At 46.2% G+C, this 20,272-nt stretch overlaps 2 protein-coding genes and 1 long non-coding RNA gene across 7 annotated transcripts in view; 2 read left to right on the forward strand and 1 right to left on the reverse strand.

The window, feature by feature from the left end:
* The window catches only part of DMC1 (DNA meiotic recombinase 1), a 112,058-nt gene that overhangs the window by 20,328 nt on the left and 71,458 nt on the right, over positions 1-20,272 (forward strand). The window contains exons 6-8 of the mRNA XM_084955290.1: positions 233-340; positions 5,281-5,360; positions 16,482-16,576. The gene's annotated coding sequence lies outside the window, so the exon portion shown is untranslated. The remainder of the gene's footprint in view (positions 1-232; positions 341-5,280; positions 5,361-16,481; positions 16,577-20,272) is intronic.
* FAM227A (family with sequence similarity 227 member A) overlaps positions 1-20,272 on the forward strand; it is a 61,458-nt gene that overhangs the window by 20,328 nt on the left and 20,858 nt on the right. For 3 of the 5 annotated variants that reach the window (XM_084955287.1, XM_084955289.1, XM_084955288.1), the window contains exons 10-13: positions 233-340; positions 5,281-5,360; positions 13,695-13,782; positions 16,482-16,576. In XM_084955287.1, coding sequence (XP_084811413.1) covers positions 233-340; positions 5,281-5,360; positions 13,695-13,782; positions 16,482-16,576 — 371 coding nt within the window. Of the gene's footprint in view, positions 1-232; positions 341-5,280; positions 5,361-6,443; positions 8,905-13,694; positions 13,783-16,481; positions 16,577-20,272 lie in introns of those variants that run through there. The other 2 variants (XR_014803049.1, XM_021093103.2) reach the window with 2 other exon arrangements.
* Positions 4,293-20,272, reverse strand: part of LOC110260646 (uncharacterized) — a 102,967-nt gene continuing 86,987 nt past the window's right edge. The window contains exon 4 of the long non-coding RNA XR_014803051.1: positions 4,293-4,428. This is a non-coding gene — a long non-coding RNA (uncharacterized LOC110260646). The remainder of the gene's footprint in view (positions 4,429-20,272) is intronic.

The following is a 20,272-nucleotide window of genomic DNA, read 5'->3' on the forward strand; positions in this document are numbered from 1 at the left end:
GGGTGATCTGATCCTCACACGCACACTGTCCGGAGGGCGGGGTGGACATCACATCTCCACTTTGCAGGTGGACAAACCAAAGTCTCCCAGAGAGGAAGTGACTCAGCCAAGACTACAAGCCCAGTGTGGGGTGGGGCTGGTGCTGGAACCAGCAGGGGGCGCCTCTCTTCCATCACCTGCCTGCCTTTCTCTTTTGCAGAAGTGTTCATTATCACTCTTGACTCTCTCGTAGGTACATATCCTTGCCCACAGAGCTACAGCAACTGGGACTACTCGAAACTGGATCCAGAGAGGTTCCGGAGAGAAGAATTAATTTTGCAGAGAAAAAGACAGCTGAAGGGTAAGCCACCAGCTGGGGACTTCCACCCCCTTTGCCCCCTTACACACCTGGCCACCATCTAGTTGCAGGGAAGGGCCTCAGTACTGAAATCCTCCTCAGGCCTGGTTCTCTCTCATGTATCCCCAAACTAGCCTCCAAAATCACTGAAATGTTAATGCTTGGGACCTGCAGAGTCAGCGCGCCAGAGTGTTGGGATGTGGGGGTGGGATTTTATACTACAAGAGTAGATGCCAGTGTTAGGGGTCTTCTATGTGCCAGGAACCAGGTGCCAGGTATCCTTTTTATTTAATCTTCTCAGCAATCAGCTGAAGTACATGCGAATACCTCTTAACAGGTGAGGAAACTAGAGTTCAGAAAAGCAACTTGCCCAAGGCCAACTTTCTTTTTGCACTCAGCAGACACGAAGAGAGCACCGTGTGCCAGGTGTTATGCTAAATAAACACTGAGAACAAGCCAGGAGGCAAGCACAGCCCCTGCTGTGCAGTCTAGTGGGAAATTAAGGTCCTGCAATCATGCATTGGGCTCTGTGACAGAGTATACACTGTGCTTAGGCAGCAGGGGAGGGGTACCCAGTCCAGCCCTGAGGGGATGGCATTTAAGCTGAGATTTGAAGGATGTGTGTTTTAGGCAGGTGAAGGGGAGGACTGCTATTCCAGGCAGAGGGAACAGCATATGAAAAGACCCAGAGGCACTGAGGGGAACAGAGAAGCATTCCTCATGGCAGCAGTGAGAGGATTGTGATGGGTAACCAGCCCGTGGGTGGCTAAACCAGGATTCGAACTCAGAACTGTGAAGCCAGAGAGATACCTCCTTGGGTCAGGATAAATCTACATCCCCCAGCTGGAGGCTGTCTGCCCCTTCTTATGGGGCACTCCAGGACAGCAAAGCCTTGTCTTTAATGGTTAGTGGGGCCCGGGGGCAGACAATATCTGGCTAATCAAATCTTAGAAACATCTACGACCCTTTGGATGTGGGGGATAGGAATGAGAAGTTTTTTTTTTCTTAAACATGGTGAAAATAATTCATACTGTCAAAGAATATGAATCTTAGCACCTGGTAGTAATCTGATTAACAATAAAAATAATGCTAACAAAACAGAAACAGGCTCACTGACTTCTAAAACAAACCTACAGTTACCGAAGGGGAAAGGTGGCAGGAGGGATGGACTAGGCGTTAGGGATTGGCATATGCACACCACTGGGTGTGGAATGAATGGTCGGTGGGGACCTGCTGAATAGCACAGGGAATGCTACTCAGTGTTCTGTGATAACTTATATAGAGTGAAAGACTGAAAAAGAATGAATATGTGTATATGTATAACAGAATCACTTTGTTGTACAGCAGAAATTATCGCAACATTGTAAATCAACTACAGCTCAATAAAACTTTTAAAAAAATAATGTTAATGCCCACTTGATTCTCTGCACCAGCCACTGTATGACTTAATGCTATTTTGTTTCATTCCCACCCCAACCTCATCTTACAGCAGGAACTGAGGTACAGAGAGGTTCATGTGCTGCAAGGTTTTCCAGCACATTTGGGGAGCCACACTTTTGACAGGCAGGCCAATCCGTCTCCTGCTTATCTTGGTCTGGCCCCTCTGGCCAGTTAAACCATTTCTCTCCCTCAGTTCTTCAGGGACAGCAAGGGCCTCAGAAAGAAGGAGAAACCTAAGAGGCAGCGCTGTCTAGCTAAGGTGAGCTTCCTGTCCCTGGAGGGCCCTGGCAGCGCTGCCAACTTGCTGCTTGAAAGGTTCCATGCTGGATGGGAAAGTGGGGGAGGTGTCCCCTATAGACCCTCTCTCTGAGGCTGGGAAGCTGCAGTTAGGGTGAGGGACTCGCATGAACTAGGGTGGGGCACTCCCCAAGACCAGGCACGGGTTAGGTAATTCCCTAGGAGCATGCACAGGACTCAGTGCGTGGTCACACTCATGACTGTCATCTATTGCAGCAAAAGGACACAAAGCACAGTCTGCAAAGGGGAAAGATACGTGGGCAAAGTCCAGGAAAACCAGGACTCCCTAGAGTCCTCTCCCACGGAGTCACACAGGAGCCACTAAATTCCTCCAGCAAGCTGTGACAACACCTGTAAAACATTGCCTGTCAGAGAAGCTCGTTAGAGACCCAATGCCCAGGGTTTTTACTGAGGGCTGATCACATGGCTGCTCCCCGAAGTGGTCACATACCCAAATTCCAAACTTCCAGAGGGAAAGTGGGTGTTCAGCATAAACCACATTGTTTGCACAAACGGTTTAGGCGGAGTGAGCCACTCTATTTGTGGTGAGAACCCTCCCCAAATCTACAGTCAAGGCCAACCTTGCAATCCACAGTTTTCTAGGATGGCAGTCAGGACTGCTATGTTAACACTTTTCTGCACAGTTGTGAAGACGGACAGGAAGCCATGAGGAAGGTGGAATCTCATGGAAATCCACAAGCCTTCAAACGCAGTAGCACAGGCCAGGAGGAGGCTGGAGCTGGGGTGGGTTCCAGACTCTAAGCAGCTTCTAAGCATCTAGCAGCCCGTGTATACAGCTGTTCCATTTAGAAGCAAGAAGTCAATAGGAGGGTCAGGTCTGTGGAGAAAGGCTTTATGTTCACAAATTTAGACATGATGAACTTGAGGGGATGATGGAACATCCAGGTGGAGATGCCTAAGACGGTTTTGGCTGTAGCTAGGGAAGAGGACAGGGCTGGGACTCCCAACTGAGGATTTATTTAAATAGACGTGCTTGTTGAAATTATCTCTAAATGGGAATATCAAAGAAAGGAGAAGACAGGAGGCTGAGATCAGAGACTTGGGGACCTACAGGAGGCAGCAGAAAGAAGATTCAGAGGCAGGATGGAGCCCAGAAAGAACAGAGCTATGACAACCAAGGGCTATACTTAGCAATGGTCAGTGATACCAACTACTACAGAGTGGACCACAGAACAAGGCCTAGGAAGAAGCCATGGAATCATACAATTAGGTTGTTGGTGATCTTTTGTTTGTTGGTTAGTTTTTCTTGCTTTTTAGGGCTGCACCTGTGGTATATGGACGTTCCCAGGCTAGGGGTGGAATTGGAGCTGCAGGTGCCAGCCTACCCCACAGCCACAGCCACAGCCACAGCAAATCAGGGTCCAAGCTGCATCTTTGACCTACAGCACAGCTCACAGCAATGCCGGATCCCCGACCCACTGAGCGAGGCCAGGGATTGAACCCTCATCCTCATGGATACTAGTCAGCTTCATTTCTGCTGTGCCACAACAGGAACTCCCAATTGTTGGTGAATTTTTTATTTTTATTTTTTGCTTTTTAGGGCTGCACCCGTGGCATATGGAGGTTCCCAGGCTACGGGTCTAATCGGAGTTACAGCTGTGACCTACACCACAGCCATAGCAAAGGAGGATCTGAGCCGCATCTGCAACCTACACCACAGCTCATGGCAACACCGGATCCTTAACCCACTGAGCAAGGCCAGGGATCGAACCCAAAACCTCATGGTTCCTAGTTTCCTCATGAACCATGGTTCATGGTTCCTCATTTCTGCTGCCCCACAATGGGAACTCCAAGTTGGTGACCTTTATATATTAGTTTTATTGAAACATAATTCACATAACATAAAATTTACCCTTTTAAGATATACGTCATTGACTTTTAGTATATTCACAAAATTGTGCAGCATCACCACTATCTAATTCCAGAACATTCTTATCACCCCCCCCAAAAAAAACCCTGTTAGTGAATTTTGAGAGAGCTATTTCCATCAGGTGACAAAAGGCAGGGCCCAGATTTCAGGGAAAGTGATACAGAAGTGAAAATAGAATAGAGAAAGGTGTGCTGGAGGAGTTAGCAGGGTTGGGAGTAGGACAGCCACACTTGTTTAAATAAACACCATCCCTCTTAGCTGTCAGCAGAAAAGACAGAAAGAGAATGAGGAAGGGAGGGGGGGCAGATGGTTCAGCATCCTCCTGTGGTGTGGCAAAGACTTGCTCCTCTAAGTGTGGTCCACGGACCAGAAGCATCAGAATCTCTGTAGATCAACTAAAGCAGATCCTGCAGATTACCAGGATCTCCCAGCGATCTGTAAGCACATTCCAGTTTGAGAACCCCTAGAGAAGAGAAGAGAATACCTGGCAGTCCTTAGGGAAGAGAACAGCTGCAGTTATTGGGTGGAAATTACAATAGCCACCGCTTACTTTTCTAAGCATTTGCAGTTATGGACCCACTTAAAAGGTTTGTTATCTCAGCAGTCATCATGGACAAAGAATTTCAAAGTTAAAAAAAAAAAAATCTGGAGTTCCCGTCATGGCGCAGTGGTTAACGAGTCTGACTAGGAACCATGAGGTTGCGGGTTCGATCCCTGCCCTTGCTCAGTGGGTTCACGATCCGGCGTTGCCATGAGCTGTGGTGTAGGTCACAGACGCGGCTCGGATCCTGCGTTGCTGTGGCTCTGGCGTAGGCTGGCAGCTACAGCTCCGATTAGACCCCTAGCCTGGAAACCTCCATATGCTGCGGGAGCGGCCCAAGAAATGGCAAAAAAAAAAAAAAAAAAAAAAAAAGACAAAAAAAAATCTAAAAAACAAAACAAAACAAAACAAAAACAAAGGAGTTCCCATTGTGGCTCAGCAGGTTAAGAACCCAAATGTCATATTAATTTCAGCTATACAGCAAAGTGATTCATATATATATATATATATATTCTTTTTCATATTCTTTTCCATTATGGTTTATTACAGGATATTGAATATAGTTCCCTATGCTAGACAGCAGGTCCTTGTTGTTCATCCATTCTATGTACAATTGTTTGCATCTGCAAATCCCAAACTCCCAGGCCATCCTTCCCCACCACCCCCTCTTGCTGTTACTAGTACCTGCAGGGAGGGGGCTGTCTCAAAGCTCCTGCTCTGAAAGTCACCCTCAGGACAACAAGGAACTGAAGAACTGCTTTTTCTCTTCCCTAGGAAGAGCGTTCTTTTCTCTCGCTTCTAGGAGCTATTCCAGTGGGAAGTCCATCCAGAGCAGGAAAATCTGCTGCCCTCAGGTGAGTGCCCCCCTACCCCCATCATCATTCAGTATCTCTTCCCATCAGTAGCTCAAATCAGCCAGGGCTACCAATCAAGGCTAAATGTCCAGACAAACTAAGAGTGAGGGCTTTCCCTGCCTGTTTTTGTAAACGAAGCCTTACAGGTACACAGCCACAGCCACTGGTTGACCATTGTTTTTGTCTTTGCACTGCAGGGCAAAGTTGAGCAGTTGCTATAGAGACAAGGGCTTGCAAAGTCCTCGTCTTTCACTCTCTGACTCTTTGCAAAAGAAGACCCCCTGGCTTAGGAGACACATACTTATCCTTCCATCTCAGTTGAGGGCCTTGTCCTCAGGGTCGGCTGACGTGACCCTCGTCTGGATTTGCCTCCTTGTCATCCTCGCTCACACCGCTCTCCTCTAGAGGACTTGCGCGGTTATTTGGTCATTACTCTGAACACGGCGCTCTCCCCCACTACTCTTTGAGCTCTAGACCAACATTTCTAATCCCATTCTTAGCAGTCTTAACAAGTAGCATGTGAGGCTTGATCCATTGTTAGGACAGCCTTCCCCCTTTGTTTGGTGCAGAGTTGCGGGTGCTTCCACCCTGGAACCTTCACCAAAGGGATGCTTGGGATGGATGAAGGTGTGCCTTTCTTTTGTAAAGCAGGTGCAAATGCTGCACGTTCTCAGGACGATCACTCTTAGAAAAGAATAACTAAGGAGCATACATCTCCAAATGTATGTTCTTAGAACTGGCAGTCCCGTTATTCCTTAGAAAGTCTTCATGTCCCCATAGGAGTTAGTGATCTGGCTAGGAGCCGGGTCTCACGGGTTCAGATTCTAGCTGTGCAGACTTAGACAAATTACTTCAGTTTCCTAAGACTTGGTTTCTGCTGGTGTGAGATGAGCACAGTAGCAATAGTGCCTTTGTCCTGGTATCATGAAGATTGCATGAAGACTGTGCGGCTGGGCTGCCTGTAAATCTACCGCCACACGTCTCAGCGGGCACTCAGCGCTGCCTGCCTGCACTCCCACACTTCCCCAGCATGTCCAGGCTCTGACTCCTCAAAATTCTTATTTCACTCTCTTCCCTTTACAGAATTCTTCCACTGCAGGCAGGCTTTTCCACTCTCTTCACCCAGCATCTCCCATGGAATGTCTTCATCGAGATATTAGAAGCAGTCAAGAGGAAGGCCCTGGCCTTCCTACCAGAGGACAGCCTGCCCCAATCTGCCGTCCCCGGTGCCTGTGGAGGAAGGGCCCTGCCCCCCACTTGTGCTCTGAACCTCGGCCGCTCGGCTTCCACTCCAGCACCTGGCACCCTCTTTCTTGCACCGTTGTTTTCTTTACTTGTGTCATCGTTTTCTCCCACTCAGCTGGATCCCTCTCATTGTTGACAGTCCTCCTCTAGCATCTCTTGCCTTTACAAGGGAAACCCCCTTTGTCTCTGCACCCCCATTTCTTGCTGCCTTTCTCACAAAGACTCATCTGCACTCACATCCTTGCTGGGGGCAGAAGTTTCCGAGCCAGGGATCAAACCTGCACCACAGCAGTGACCCAAGCTGTTGCAGTGAGTGACAAGGCTAGATTCTTAACCCACTGTGCCACAAGAGAACTCCCACTCCAATCTTCTTCCTCTGGGTTTTGTTTTGTTTTTGTTTTGTTTTACTTTTTTAGGGCTGCATCTGTTGCATATGAAAGTTCCCAGGCTAGGAGTCAATTCAGAGCTGCAGCTGCTGGCCTACACCACAGCCACTGCAACGCCAAGTTTTTAACCCACTGAGTGACACCAGGGATTGAACCCACATCCTCATGGATACTAGTCCTGAGGATACTAGTCTGGTTTGTTACCACTGAGCCACAACAGGAATCCCTCTCCCATCTTCTTGAAACAGGTTTTTCTCTTGGCTACTATGTTGCCAGGCTCTTTTGAGGGCCTTCCTCCCCTGTTGTCTGTCCCTCCTCCGACTTCCTTGCTGGCCCCCTGTCCTGCCAGCTCTGTCCTGGCCCCCTCCCCCTCCATCTATGTATTCTCCCCAGATGGTCTTGTCTGGTCTAGTGGCTTTAAATGCCACCCATAAGCCAGTAACACCCAAATCTCCCTCCATACTCTGGCCTCACTCCGAACGCAGACTGGTCTCTACAAGTGCCCTGGTGGCCTCCCCTGAGCATCTCAGCTTAGCAGGGTGTGGGGAGAGCACTGATTTCCAGCCCTGGTGTCACTCCTTTCCTGGTCTGTGGCAGTAGCCTCTTCCTAGCCTCCTTTCCTTTATTTTCACCCCCAGCCTGGTCTCCATACAGCAACCAGAGTGACCCTTTACAGACATACACCACATGAACTTGTTCCTTGCTTAAGCCTCAATAGCTTCTCGAGTGCCCTTCAAATAGAGTCCAGCCCCCTGAGCCTGAACTGAGTTGCCCTGCAGAATCCAGCCTCCACCTCTCTCTCTCCAGCCTCCTCACTCCCACCTCCCTGCACGTACTTCTGCCTCTGGGACACTCCAGGCCTGGGTCCAGTTGGGCCTTTGCACCAGTTGTCACCTTTGCCTGGAACATGCTTTCCTCAGGATTCCTGAGGGAAGAGCTGGCTCCTTCCTGTCCTTTGGATTCCAATTTCCTGTCATTGCCTTAGTGGTATCCCTGGCTCCCCAGCCACCCTCTGTCATCACATTGCCTAGTACGATTCCTTGTACAGTGCTTATCACAGTCTGCTAGTCTTCCTGCAGGATTTATATGTCATTTTGTGTTTGTCTCCCCCTATTTAGTGTCATGTAAATTCCATGAGAACAGGACTTTTTTTTCCTTTATTCTTGTTCTATCTCCAGATCCTAGAATAGATGGAGCACAAAGATACTCAACAGACTATCTCTTGACTTCATGAAGGAGGTCATCTATGTAAATTCTTGGCCCTGTGCTTTTGTATACGAGGACACTCTATAAATGTCAGCCCGTTAAAGTAGAGACAAAAGGGGCGCTGTGGAGGGAGAGCTGTCACTCCCGGCCCGAGATCAAAATATTATCCAGTGTTTTTGCACTGCCTGTCACAACCATGTAAAACAAATATATTTTCTTTGTACTGAAATACGTACAATCTTCTGACAGTTATTTCAGAAACCCAGCTGAGAGATTCCGTTTTCTGTCCCAGAAATAGATATAAGCAAAAGCTTTCCAACCTTAGAAGCAGCTGAAGTTTTACTGGGCAAACCAGGATGAAGGGAGTTGAATTCCATGGTGGGGATAGAGCCTCTCTCTGGTCTTGAGCAGACACACTTTCCCATCTGCTCAAGTAAATAGTTGGCTGTGTTCAAAATGTGCTTTTCAATGGCAGCCATCTGTCTGGGAGTCCACAGTTTGGGGAGATGAGTTGCAGTCACTTTAAGTCTCAGACCTATGGTCTGTGGTTCTCCCGAATCCTCTTGGGGATTTGCACAGTGGAATGAAAAAGCATCTCACTGTATATCTGGCTTCTGCCATGAGGTTCAGCTATAAATAAGGGCTCTTACTTCTTAAAGACTGGTTATTGCTTTATTGAATAAATATGAGAGGATAGTGAAACACAACTTTTGTAAGGAGGATTCATCATCAGAGTTCTTCTCCTTTTTTTTTTTTTTTTTTTTTGGTCTTTTTAGGGACATACCCTCATCATATGGAGATTTCCCAGGCTAGGGGCTGAATCAGAGTTGTAGCTGCTGGCCTATGCCATAGCCACAGCAATGCCAGATCTGAGCCACATCTGCAACCTACACCACAGCTCACGGCAATGCCAGATTCTTAACCCACTGAGCAAGGCCAGGCATTGAACCTGCATCCTTGTGGATGCTAGCCAGAATTGTTTCTGCCGAGCCACAACGGGAACTCCATCATCAGGGTTCTTATTTGCCACCACCATTGCAAATCTACTTCAGCTACTTTAAACAGGAAGAAATGTGTCACTAATATCTCACAGCTCCCCAGGATGGGCCAGTGCATTCATTTCAGAGGCCATGCCACCGAGAATGGTGCCCAAACCTTATACCCCTGCAGAGATACTTGGCCGTGCACTGACTAGTGTTACCGGAGAGTGATGCTCAAACTCCATTCTGCTTCCTTGAAAAGCCAGTTGCTCCTGTCAACAGTCTCTCCAAAAGCTGGGGTCTGCTAGGTTGCCCATTTCCTCACATTGCTCACTTCCATCTTGGAAGTCTCAGGCAGGTGCGTTGCCTCTGAGAGGTAGAGCCTACCTGAAATGTCTGCACTCCGGCCACAAAAGAAGCTGGGAGGGCAGCTTAAGTCTTTTGCCTTGGGCCCTGGTTCTTATATATGTGGAGAACATGTGACACCCCCAGAGAGTGCCATTTGAACTGAAAACCAAAGGATGAGAAGGAGTCAGAAGAGTGAATGAATGAACCTCCCAGGAAAAGGGAACAGCGTGTGCAAAGGCCCTGAGGCTATAACATAAAAAGGGTTTGAGATATTCAGGGGACAGAGAGAAGGCCAGTGATACTCTAGCCCAGTGTGTGGCAGGGGAATAGGGGCAAGAGAAGTAGGAGGGGCTGGATCCCGCAGAGTTGAGTGAGTCATATTAAGGAGTAAGGATATACTTTCAGTGCTATGGGAATCATTAAAATGGGGGTGTGTGTGACATGATCTGATTTATATTTTTTTAAAAGATTACAATCTCTTCTGAATGTGGAGAATATGATGAAAACCAGTTGGGAGGCTTTTGTAGTTGTCTAAGGAAGAGGCAGTGACAGCAGGAGGCAAGAAGCAGAGAGACCTGGAATGTGTTTTGGAGATTGGTCTTTCAATACTTGCCAACAGGTTGGCTTTGGGAGTGGAGAGAGGCAGAAAGAAAAAGATGTGGCCAGCATGTGCTTCATGCAGCTGAACGGTGTGTGAGATTTGTAGATGGAAAGTGTAGGGTTTGGGGTAGGAGAAGCTATCAAGAGTTCAGTTTTGAACTTACTAACTTTAGGATGCCTGACCCTAACCCTAAGTGCAAATGGGGATATCACATAGGAAGTTAATCATACAAGGCTATAGACTTCAGCCGAGGAGTCAGTGTTAGAGAAAAAAATTCTATCCAAGTTTCATATATTTGTGACAAAATACAGGCACCATGAGTGAATGACCATGATGGAGCCATAGAAAAAGGCAGAAAGACACACTAGCTTGGTTCCAGAAGCTCTAAATGTGAACTGGAGATGGCCGCTTGCCATCTGCCTCTACACGGATTGAATCATGAGCCACTTTAGCTGCTGACCCTTAACACTCTCTGAGAAGAGCTCAGGAGTGAGGCCCTCTGTGCTCTGGGAAAACTGGCAGAACAGGTCTTCAGATAGATATTTCCAGGCGAATACTTTATCAGCCCAATTCTTGCATCTCCTTATATCTAAAACCCTTCATGGTGATGTCTGCTCCTCTTGACCAGTAGTAACCTTCACAAGACCAGCAGCAACCTTCGGTAAGATGTGTGCTTGGTTGTGTGTACCTCCCCCTTCACCAAAATCGCATATATCCTGATATTTCCCACTGCCTCTTTGCAGGGGTATTTCAGAGCTATCTGAAATGCTACCTCCCAGGCTATAGTCCTCATTTTGCCCCCAAATAAAACTTAACTCTAAACTTTTAAGTTGTACATATTTTTTTAAGTTGACAGAAATTTTCATCTTGGTGAAAGGCCACCTATCAGTTAAATAGCTTTGAGCAAATCTGAGCCTTGGTGTTCTCATCTGCAAAATGGGCATCATGATTGGTACTAATTCTTACAGATTCATCTAGAGATAGGAGATGTTCCATAAATTGTTGTCCAGCCATGTCCTGTCAGAATGTTACTCATTTCAACCAGAATGTTCCCAAATTCCAAAGCACTGGGTATGTAAGGGTCAGTAACAATAATGACCCTAGGAATTCCCTTCGTGGCTCAGCGATAACAAAACTGACTCGTATCCATGAGGATGTGAGTTCGATCCCTGGCCCTGCTCAGTGGATTAAGGATACAGCATTGCCATGAGCTGTGGTGTAGGGCAGCTACAACTCTGATTCGATCCTCTAGCCTGAAAACTTCCACATGTCATGAGTGTGGCCCTAAAAAGACAAAAAAAAAAAAGAAAAAAAAAAAAGGAATATCCCCTTTTCCTGCAGCTCATTCCCATACCTGCTAATACCAGGTCTGCAAAGCCCACTGCCCTCGCAGACATTCTGGGTATCCCCAGATTGAATCCCATGTGGGCTCTCATGCAGGCTCCCCCACTGCTCTGTCCTGTCACTGCTAAGCTATCAGCATGCCCAACCTGAGCAGGAGGGGGACCAGGTGGGTTGAAACGATTCCATCTCCTCTGTGCCATGGAGGGGAGGGGGTCCCAGAGCAGTCTAAGTTTATCCCCCCGTCCCAACAATAATCACTTTGCCTCACACTAGAGTTGGTTGCTGGTCACAACATGAGAGGGTGGATGGGAAAGCACTTTGGAGAGTCCACATGCAGATTTTCTTTGCATATTCCTCCCTCGTCCTTATAACGTCCCTACATGGTAAGTAATTGTTACCTTTATTTGACAAAAGAGAAATAGACTCACACTGGTGAATAGCTTGCCACATGACTGACTTTAGCTGATACACGCTGTCATTCTGAGCTCTTCCTGCATCATCATGCTGCCTCTCCAGCAAATATGAGGGTCTAAGAACTTCAACCAAGCCCTTCTCCCTGTGTCTGTTCTTTGCTCCACAGCAGATCTCTCCGAGGCTTCTTAAGAATGAGTTCCCATTGTGGGTCAGCAGGTTGAGAACCCAGTTAGTATCCATGAGGATGTGGGTTCAGTTCCTGGCCTTGCTTAGTGATTTAAGGATCCAGCATTGCCACAAGCTGTGGCTTAGGTTGCAAATGCGGCTTGGGTCTGGCATTGCTGTGGCTGGGGTGTGGGCCAGCAGCTGTGGGTCCAATTCGCCCCCAGCGTGGGAGCTTCCATGTGCCGCAGTGCAGCCCTAAAAAGAAAAAAAAAGGAATGAGTGTGATGCTTCATTGAGCCCCAGAATGTCTTTTCTGTAACAAATCCAAGTAACCACTTCAACACTCTAAAAATCAGTAGCTGTTGGACAGCCAGCTGCAGAGTGGATGGGAAGTCCTTTCAGCTTTCTTCTTCCCATTCAAATATCATATTTATATAAAAGCAAAGTGGTGATTGTTGAGGCTGGTGGACTGCTTGTCTGCCACTTGGTGGGCCATCTGTTTAACATTGCCAGACTCCTACTCATGCTTAAAGACAGAACAAAATTGTCTTCTCTCCTTGGAAGCCCTCCAGCTCTCCCCCAGACAGAATCAAGCAGTCCCCACTCCGGCTTCCTAGAATACTCTGCTGGTACTGCTTGTGGCAGACTATTAGCTGTTCCCCAATATTTGTTGTTGCCTTCCTCTATAAAAAAAAAAAAAGAGAGAGAGAGAGAGAGAACCTATAAAATAAAGAGTACATTCCTCCCCCTGCTTACATCCACATATAGCCATGTGACTAAGGCCCAGTTAATGAGAATAAGTGGAGTGCCATGTGGCAGTTTCCAGGAGCCCGCCTTAAAAAAACAACTGATATGACTCCTTCATCTCTTTGTCCTTTTCTCCATTCTGCTGCCTGGAATGTGAATGTGATGACTGGAGCTCTAGTTGCCATTTTGGGCCCTAAGAACAAGGATCCTATCTTAGGAAATGTGGAACTGAGCTGGAAAAAAGTTGGGAGTCATTAAGGACTTATCACAGCAGAAATAACCTATAAACCCTGGATTACCTACCTTCAGACTATTATATGGGAGAGTTACTTCCACCTAGTTTGAACCACTATTAATTTTGAGTCTATGTCACTCATATACAAACCTAATCCTAAATTACTTTACCTTTCTAATAAATATGTGGTACTTTCCCCATCTGTGCATAATTGTCTATCTCTCCTGCTAGTCTGGGAGCTCCTCTACTCAGGGACTAGGTTTCAGGTTCTGCCCAGTGCCAGACACATTAGTAGTTACTCAAAGAAATGTTTTCTGGAGAAGGCATGGTGCTTGCATAAACAACCGTGCCATGTCCATGGAGCACTCACCATGAGCATCAATTCATGTGCTTTGCATACATTCGCTGACTCAGTCCCCATAAGAACCCCATAAAGAAACCCCAGCCTGCTTCTGTCCCCAGCTCCTGTGTTTTCCACATCATCCACTGCTCTCCACTGAGCTCAGAGGATGGAGGGCTGAGTCATCGAAATAGGTACCGGAAAGGTCTCCCTCCACATGTTCCTTTGCTGAGAACGGTGAGAAACGCCTAGGAAATTTTTGTATTCTTCTCACTACCAATTTTACTAAATTTGTTCTTCTATATTTTTTTTCTCTCCTGGAGTCTTTGGATATAAATTCAACCAATAAGAGAAACTTTATTGCCAATAAGAATTCAGCGGATGGCTCACGAACACAGAATGCCTCAAAAGGTACATTAACCACCCACAGGGGAAATGCAGACTTTGGCTGTAGTTACCATCTCCAAAACTCTAGTTTCTTGGGTTTTTTTTTTAACCCAATCCGCCACCCTCATTTATACCTGTAGTTCTGGCTTTGGGCCTTTGGCATCAGGTAATATCTTTTTTTTTTTTTTTTTTTTTTTTTTTTTTTTTTTTGGTCTTTTTGCCTTTTCTAGGGCCTCTCCCACGGAATATGGAGGTTCCCAGGCTAGGGGTCTAATCGGAGCTGTAGCCACCAGCCTACGCCAGAGCCACAGCAACTCGGGATCCGACCCGCATCTGCGACCTACACCACAGCTCACGGCAACGCTGGATCCTTAACCCACTGAGCAAGGGCAGGGATCAAACCCTCAACCTCATGGTTCCTAGTCGGATTCGTTAACCACTGAGCCACGATGGGAACTCCAGGTGATATAAGAAGACATAATTGTCTTTTCAGTTCAGTAAGCGCTGATGAAGTTTAACTTTTGTGATAATGAGTTCAGCACGGTGCTAACATCTATGGAGAAAAGAGGTTGTAGGCATGGAAGAAAATAAATCTAAGCTATGCTTACTGCTCCTCTCCCCCATCAGAAACTAGCATTTATTGACTTGGAAACTATGTGTGCCTGGGTGTTAATTTACAAAGGTGACTGACTGACTACACAGGTCAATACCATTGAAAGAAAAGTTTGTTTCTCCCAGTTCTAGAAATGGGAGGCACAGCTCACCATTCAGGGCCTCGGAAGGAAGCACCAGTGTTGGTCAGGAGGTAGAAAGAAGCAAGGGGAAGGCACAGGCCACAGCCTTACTGGGATTTCCTTGGGAAAGACAAGACGTGACAGGGTAAATAACTTGGGATTGGCTCTATAGAATGATTCTGACGGGCTTTGGGGTATAGGTTGTCTGGCACTTGGCCCTAGGTTGATTTAAGTCAGGGAAAGTATGGGCTTGGTGCCTGAGAGTTAGATAAAGGAGGTGGTTCAGCATATGGGCTCTGGATTGTGGGGGAGATATAAAAACTTTGGCTCTTAGTTTGGCCCTGTAATTAATCAATGCTAAATAGACAGATACAGAATATAAGAAAACAGAGTTAGAACGTAAACTTTTTTTTTTTTTTTTTTTTTTTTTTTTTGCTTTTTAGGGCTGTGCCTGTAGCATATGGAAGTTCCCAGGCTAGGGGTCCAATCGGAGCTACAGCTGCTGGCCTACACCACAGCCACAGCAACACCAGATCCAAGCCACATCTGTGACCTACACCACAGCTCACAGCAATGCTGGATCCTTACTTAACCCACGGAGTGAGGCCAGGGATCAAACCCCTATCTGCATGGATACCAATCAGGTTTGTTACAGCTGAGCCACAACAGGACCTCCCAAGAACACAAACTCTTAAGTATCATTCTAGGCAATTTCACACATCACCGTTATTTGAAAAAAGTTAAGCAAAAAAAATTTTTTTTCATTTTGGCTGCCCCAAAACATATTGAGTTCCCGGGTCAGGGATCAGATCTGAGCCACAGTTGCGACCTGAGCCTAAGCTGTGGAAATGCTGGATCCCTAACCCACTGTGCTAGGCCGGATCTTCAACCAGTCACATCTTCAACCTACACTGAAGCTTGCAGCAATGCCAGATCCTTAACCTAGTGAGCGAGGCCAGGGATTGAACCTGCATCCCCATGGATATTAGTCAGGTTCTTAATCTGCTGAGCCACAATGGGAACTCCCCATCTTTGTTCTTAAAGTATAACTTTGCTGGGTATACAGGGTTACCTCAGTGGTTTGGTGATTTCATTCCACTGTCATCTTCTAGCTTCCATTGTTACTGTTGAGAACTTTGAAGTCATTCTAATCATTATCCATTTATGGACAATCTGTTCTCTCTGTCTGTCTTTAAAATATTCTCTATTAACTTTTACAGAAAAACCATAACTTTGTGCAAGAGTTGGGTATTTTTTTCTCTTTTGATCACAACACCCAGAGTTCCTGTTGTGGCACAGCAGAAACCAATCTGACCAGGAACCATGAGGTTGCGGGTTTGATCCCTGGTCTGGTGTTGCCTTGAGCTGTGGTGTAGGTTGCAGACACAGCTCTGATCTGGGGTTGCTGTGGCTGTGGTGTAGACCGGTGGCTGCAGCTCTGATTAGACCCCTAGCATGGGAACCTCCATGTGCCACTGGCTGCAGCCCTAAAAAGAAAAAAAAAAGAAATTATGATACCCTTCCTGAGTCTACTTAGTGTTTTTAAAGACTTTGGGCTCCTTCTTCCTTATTCTGGGAGCATAGCATATCCTGCAGAAAAATCTATTATGGCACTAGAGTTAGTATTACACTTATTATTTACATGTCTTCGTTTCTTACTAAGCTGTGAATTCCTTGAAGAGAGTCTACTTCCAGCACCTGGCATGAGCCCAGCACATAGTAGAGGCTCAGTGAATGTTGGACGGATGGATAGAAGGATGGGGAGGTAGATAAATAAATGGCCAAATATATGGCCACAAGTGTATATCTGGCTGAAATGCAAGTGAAATTCTAGGAATTTACCTAAGCTACTTCCTCTAGCATCTCCCAATGATCTGACTATACCCAGGCATTTTTCATGGTAACAGGAAGCTGAGATCTACCATATGCTCTTTCTCATCACAGCTGACAAGCTTTACTGATCATTTTTTGTGAATGTTGCATTGGCAGAGCGTAATCGTCAGACTCTGGTCTTGAGGAAAGCAACGCAAAGAGTCAAGCAGATATCAGCAGCGAGAGAGCATGAGAATATGCTTCCTAAGCAGGTGAGCACATGATTGCAGATTTAATAGTAGAGATGATTTAAAGGGGGCTAGAAGATCTGGCTAGAAAAGCTAGCTCTGTGAAGATGGCAGGTAAGAACTGGGGTATTTCTGATTATAGACTCAGGTGATACAGTAAGGAAATCTAAGGGTAATTATTGACGGAGGCACCAGCTGAGTGAGCATTTTGCCTGGATTTCTCCAAAATTTCAATTACTTGCTGAGGGAGTTTCTGCCATGGTGCAGTGGGTGAAGAATCCACCTGCAGTGGCTTGGGTCATTGTGGAGATGGGGGTTCAATCCCTGCCCCAGCACAGTGGGTTAAAGGATCTGGCATAGATTGCAATTGTGGCTCAGATTCAGTCCCTGGACGTATGCTGTGGGTGGAGCCATAAAATATAAACAAACAAACAAACAAAAATAAATTACTTGCTTGAAACTCAAGAGCTTGGACGTAATGGAAAGAGAGCACTAAGTCTTAGTTTCCTGCTCTAGAAAATGGGGACCAGGAGTTCTTGCTGTGGCACAATGGGATTGGCGGCGTCTTGGGAGTGCTGGGATAGGTTTGATCCTCGGCCCAGCACGGTGGGTTAGGGATCTGGCATTGCTGCCCCTGTGGCTTAGATCTCAATCAGCTCAGATCTGATTCCTGGCCCCAGGGGTTCCATAAGCTGCAGGGCGGCCAAAAAGAAAAAAAAATGGGGACAATAATTTATAGGTCCTGTTATTCTTATGAGGTTTACCTGAGGTAGTGACACTTAACATGTAATGAATATTTACTACATGTCAAGAACTGTACTAAAGCTAAGCATGCAGTATATTTTATTTTACTGTCACAGTCTTTTGAGATAATTACTCCTGCTATTCTTCAGTTTATTAGTAAGGAAAGTGATGCTCAGAGCACGTAACTAATTTGTCCAAGTTCACAAAGCAAATAAGTGATAAACCTAAACTTGCATGCAGATCTGAGCCTGAGTCCTTGACCTTGGAACTTTGCCAACAGCACAGTTCCCCGAACCCGAGAGGCACAGAACTAATGCGTATTCTCTCTTCTTCTCCTCCCCTCCCTGAAATGGTGTATCCTTAACCTGCTGAGCCACCAGGGAACTGGAGAAGTCAATTTTTTTACATCCCTCTACACTAGGAAGAGAAGGAGACTTCAGTAATAAAAGTGATAAAGACAACAGCATCAAGGAGGAGTTCCCGTCGTGGCTCAGCGGTTAACGAACCTGACCAGTATCCATGAATATGAGGGTTCCATCCCTGACCTTGCTCAGTGGGTGAAGGATCTGGCGTTGCCATGAGCTGTGGTGTAGGTCACAGACTCAGCTTGGATATGGCGTTGCTAGGTTGTGGTGTAGGCTGGTGGCTGCAGCTCTGATTTGACCCCTAGCCTGGGACCTTCCATGTGCCATAGGTGTGGCCATAAAGTAAAAAAAATAAAAAAAAAAGGATTTTTAGAATATTTACCTAACATTTTTTAGATGTTTTGTCACGAGTTTAGGGTGTTCTAGTAAAGTTTTAATGGCATACACCAAAAACCTGGCAGTTTCAGGTCTAATAATCTGTCTCGCAGAAATGTTCATGTAAGGCCATCCTTTACATTAATTTGTGCCAGCAAAAACTGAAAAAAATTAAAATTTCAGTAGATAAATAGGCAAACTGTGACATGTTCCTAATATGGATACTCTGTTGCTGTTAAGAAAAAAAGACAGATTTAGGAGTTCCCTGGTGGTCTAGGGGTTATGAAGTTGTCGTTGTCACTGCTGTGGCACAGGTTTCATCCCTGGCCCAGGAACTTCTGCCTACCACAGTCTCAGCCAAAAAAAAAGAGACAGATTTATACCTTCTGATATGAAAGGATGTCTGTCAACAATGTCTAAATCAAGTAAACATTACAGGCAATGTAGTTAGATACTGATAAGTGAAAAATTAAAGAAATAAAACATTATGTAGGGAGTTCCCTTCATGGCTCAGTGGTTAATGAACCCGACTAAGGATCCATGAGGATGCGGGTTCAATTCCTGGCCTTGCTCAGTGGGTTAAGGATCCAGCATTGCTGTGGGCTATGCTATAGGTTGCAGACTCGGCTCAGATCCTGCGATGCTGTGGCTGTGCGTCGGCCAGCAGCTGTAGCTCTGACCCCTAGTCTGGGAACGTGGGTGCAGCCCTAAAAAGCAAAACAAACAAACATTATGTACAGTATGATTCTGGTTTTACTTTTGAAATACGTTTTTGGTATAAAGTTGCTATGTGTGTATAAAAAGTCTTGAAAGGATACACAGAGAAACATCCACAGTATTTATTTCTGGGAAATGCAAGTAAGGATGGAGACTTTTATCCTTTACTTTCTACATTTTATGAATTTTTCACAATGAACATAAATTTATTTTGTAAAAAAAACCAAGTTTTTACCTTCAGAACTAGCAGGAAATGATATCTAAATGTCAAAATAAAGAACTTCTTAAAAAGAAAAGCAGTTGACCCACAACAAGAACGATCGTTCCAGTTCAGATGGTCCCATCTAATACGTGTTTTGGGAGAGGGACCAGGCTGGGAGGAGAAGGATCAGGAGGTACCGAAGGCACTAGAGATGTTTAGGTTGGAGAAGCAAGACTTAGAGAAGATATGAGGGCTCTCCTCAAACATTTTAGGACTGTTATGTAACACATGGTCCTGGAGGGAGATGGGTTGGAATTAGAGTCAGATTTTTATCTGCGGTAAGAAAGAACTTCACAGGAGTCTAAGTTGTCATTTTAAACCAGCTCTACCCTCTGGCTCTGCTGCAGACTGTCTGCTGGTTTTTGTTCCATCTCTGGCTCTCAAACCATGCCACTCCTCTTACCAGCTCTCTGATGCCAACCCTTCACTCTAGCTCCTACTTTGCTTTCTGCCTGCCCCTTGGAGCTGAGGTTCCAGCATATCTCTGTTCTTGTCCACTGGCCTGTCTTTGCCCAGTGCTGTGGCTCGGAGCCAGCCCTTCCACTACCACACCCAGTCCCTGCACCCAGAGCCCCTCCCTTACCTCCTGCTTGGGAGGAGAAACCAGATCCCTACTGACAATGGGACTGGATATTCCAAAGGCAGTTTGTTCTTTGCTTCCAGAGTTAAGGAAGCAAAAATGACTAAGTACCTACTGAGAATATTACTGAAATGATGGGTATCAGTTGGGATTCTTTGCTTACAAGTAACAAAATCTGCCAACCTGAGCAAAAGCTGCAAGAACGGGAATTCCCATGGAAGCTCAGCGGTAATGAACCTGACTAGTATCCATAAGGGCTCGGGTTCAATCCCTGGCCTCGCTCAGTGGGTTAAAGGATCTGGCTGTGGTGCAGTGGGTAAGGGTGGAGAAGAGCTGTGGGTGCTGTGAGCTGTGGTGTAGGTTGCAGACGAGGTTCGGATTTGGCATTGCTGTGGCTGTGGCATAGACCAGCAGCTACAGCTCTGATTACACCCCTAGCCTGGGAACTTCCATATGCTGCAGGTGTGGCCCTAAAAAGACAAAAAAAAAAAAAACAAAAAACCAAAATAAAACCCTGCAAGAACAGTGAGTGGTTGGGCAGTGTGAAAATCGGTCCAAGGAGCAGAAAAACGGAGGCAGCTGCAATCCTTGAACCAACTCTTCAAGTTGGCAGCCCTGGAATGGGCGACGCCCCCTGCATGTGTTTTCAGTCTATATTTTGCCTCACTCAAAAATCC

The sequence above is a fragment of the Sus scrofa genome, chromosome 5 (assembly GCF_054392235.1).
Source record: "Sus scrofa isolate SSC_HxYL_T2T_F1_AM1 chromosome 5, Sscrofa_HxYL_maternal_Yorkshire_Landrace_v2.0, whole genome shotgun sequence".
Taxonomy (NCBI): Eukaryota; Metazoa; Chordata; class Mammalia; order Artiodactyla; family Suidae; genus Sus; species Sus scrofa.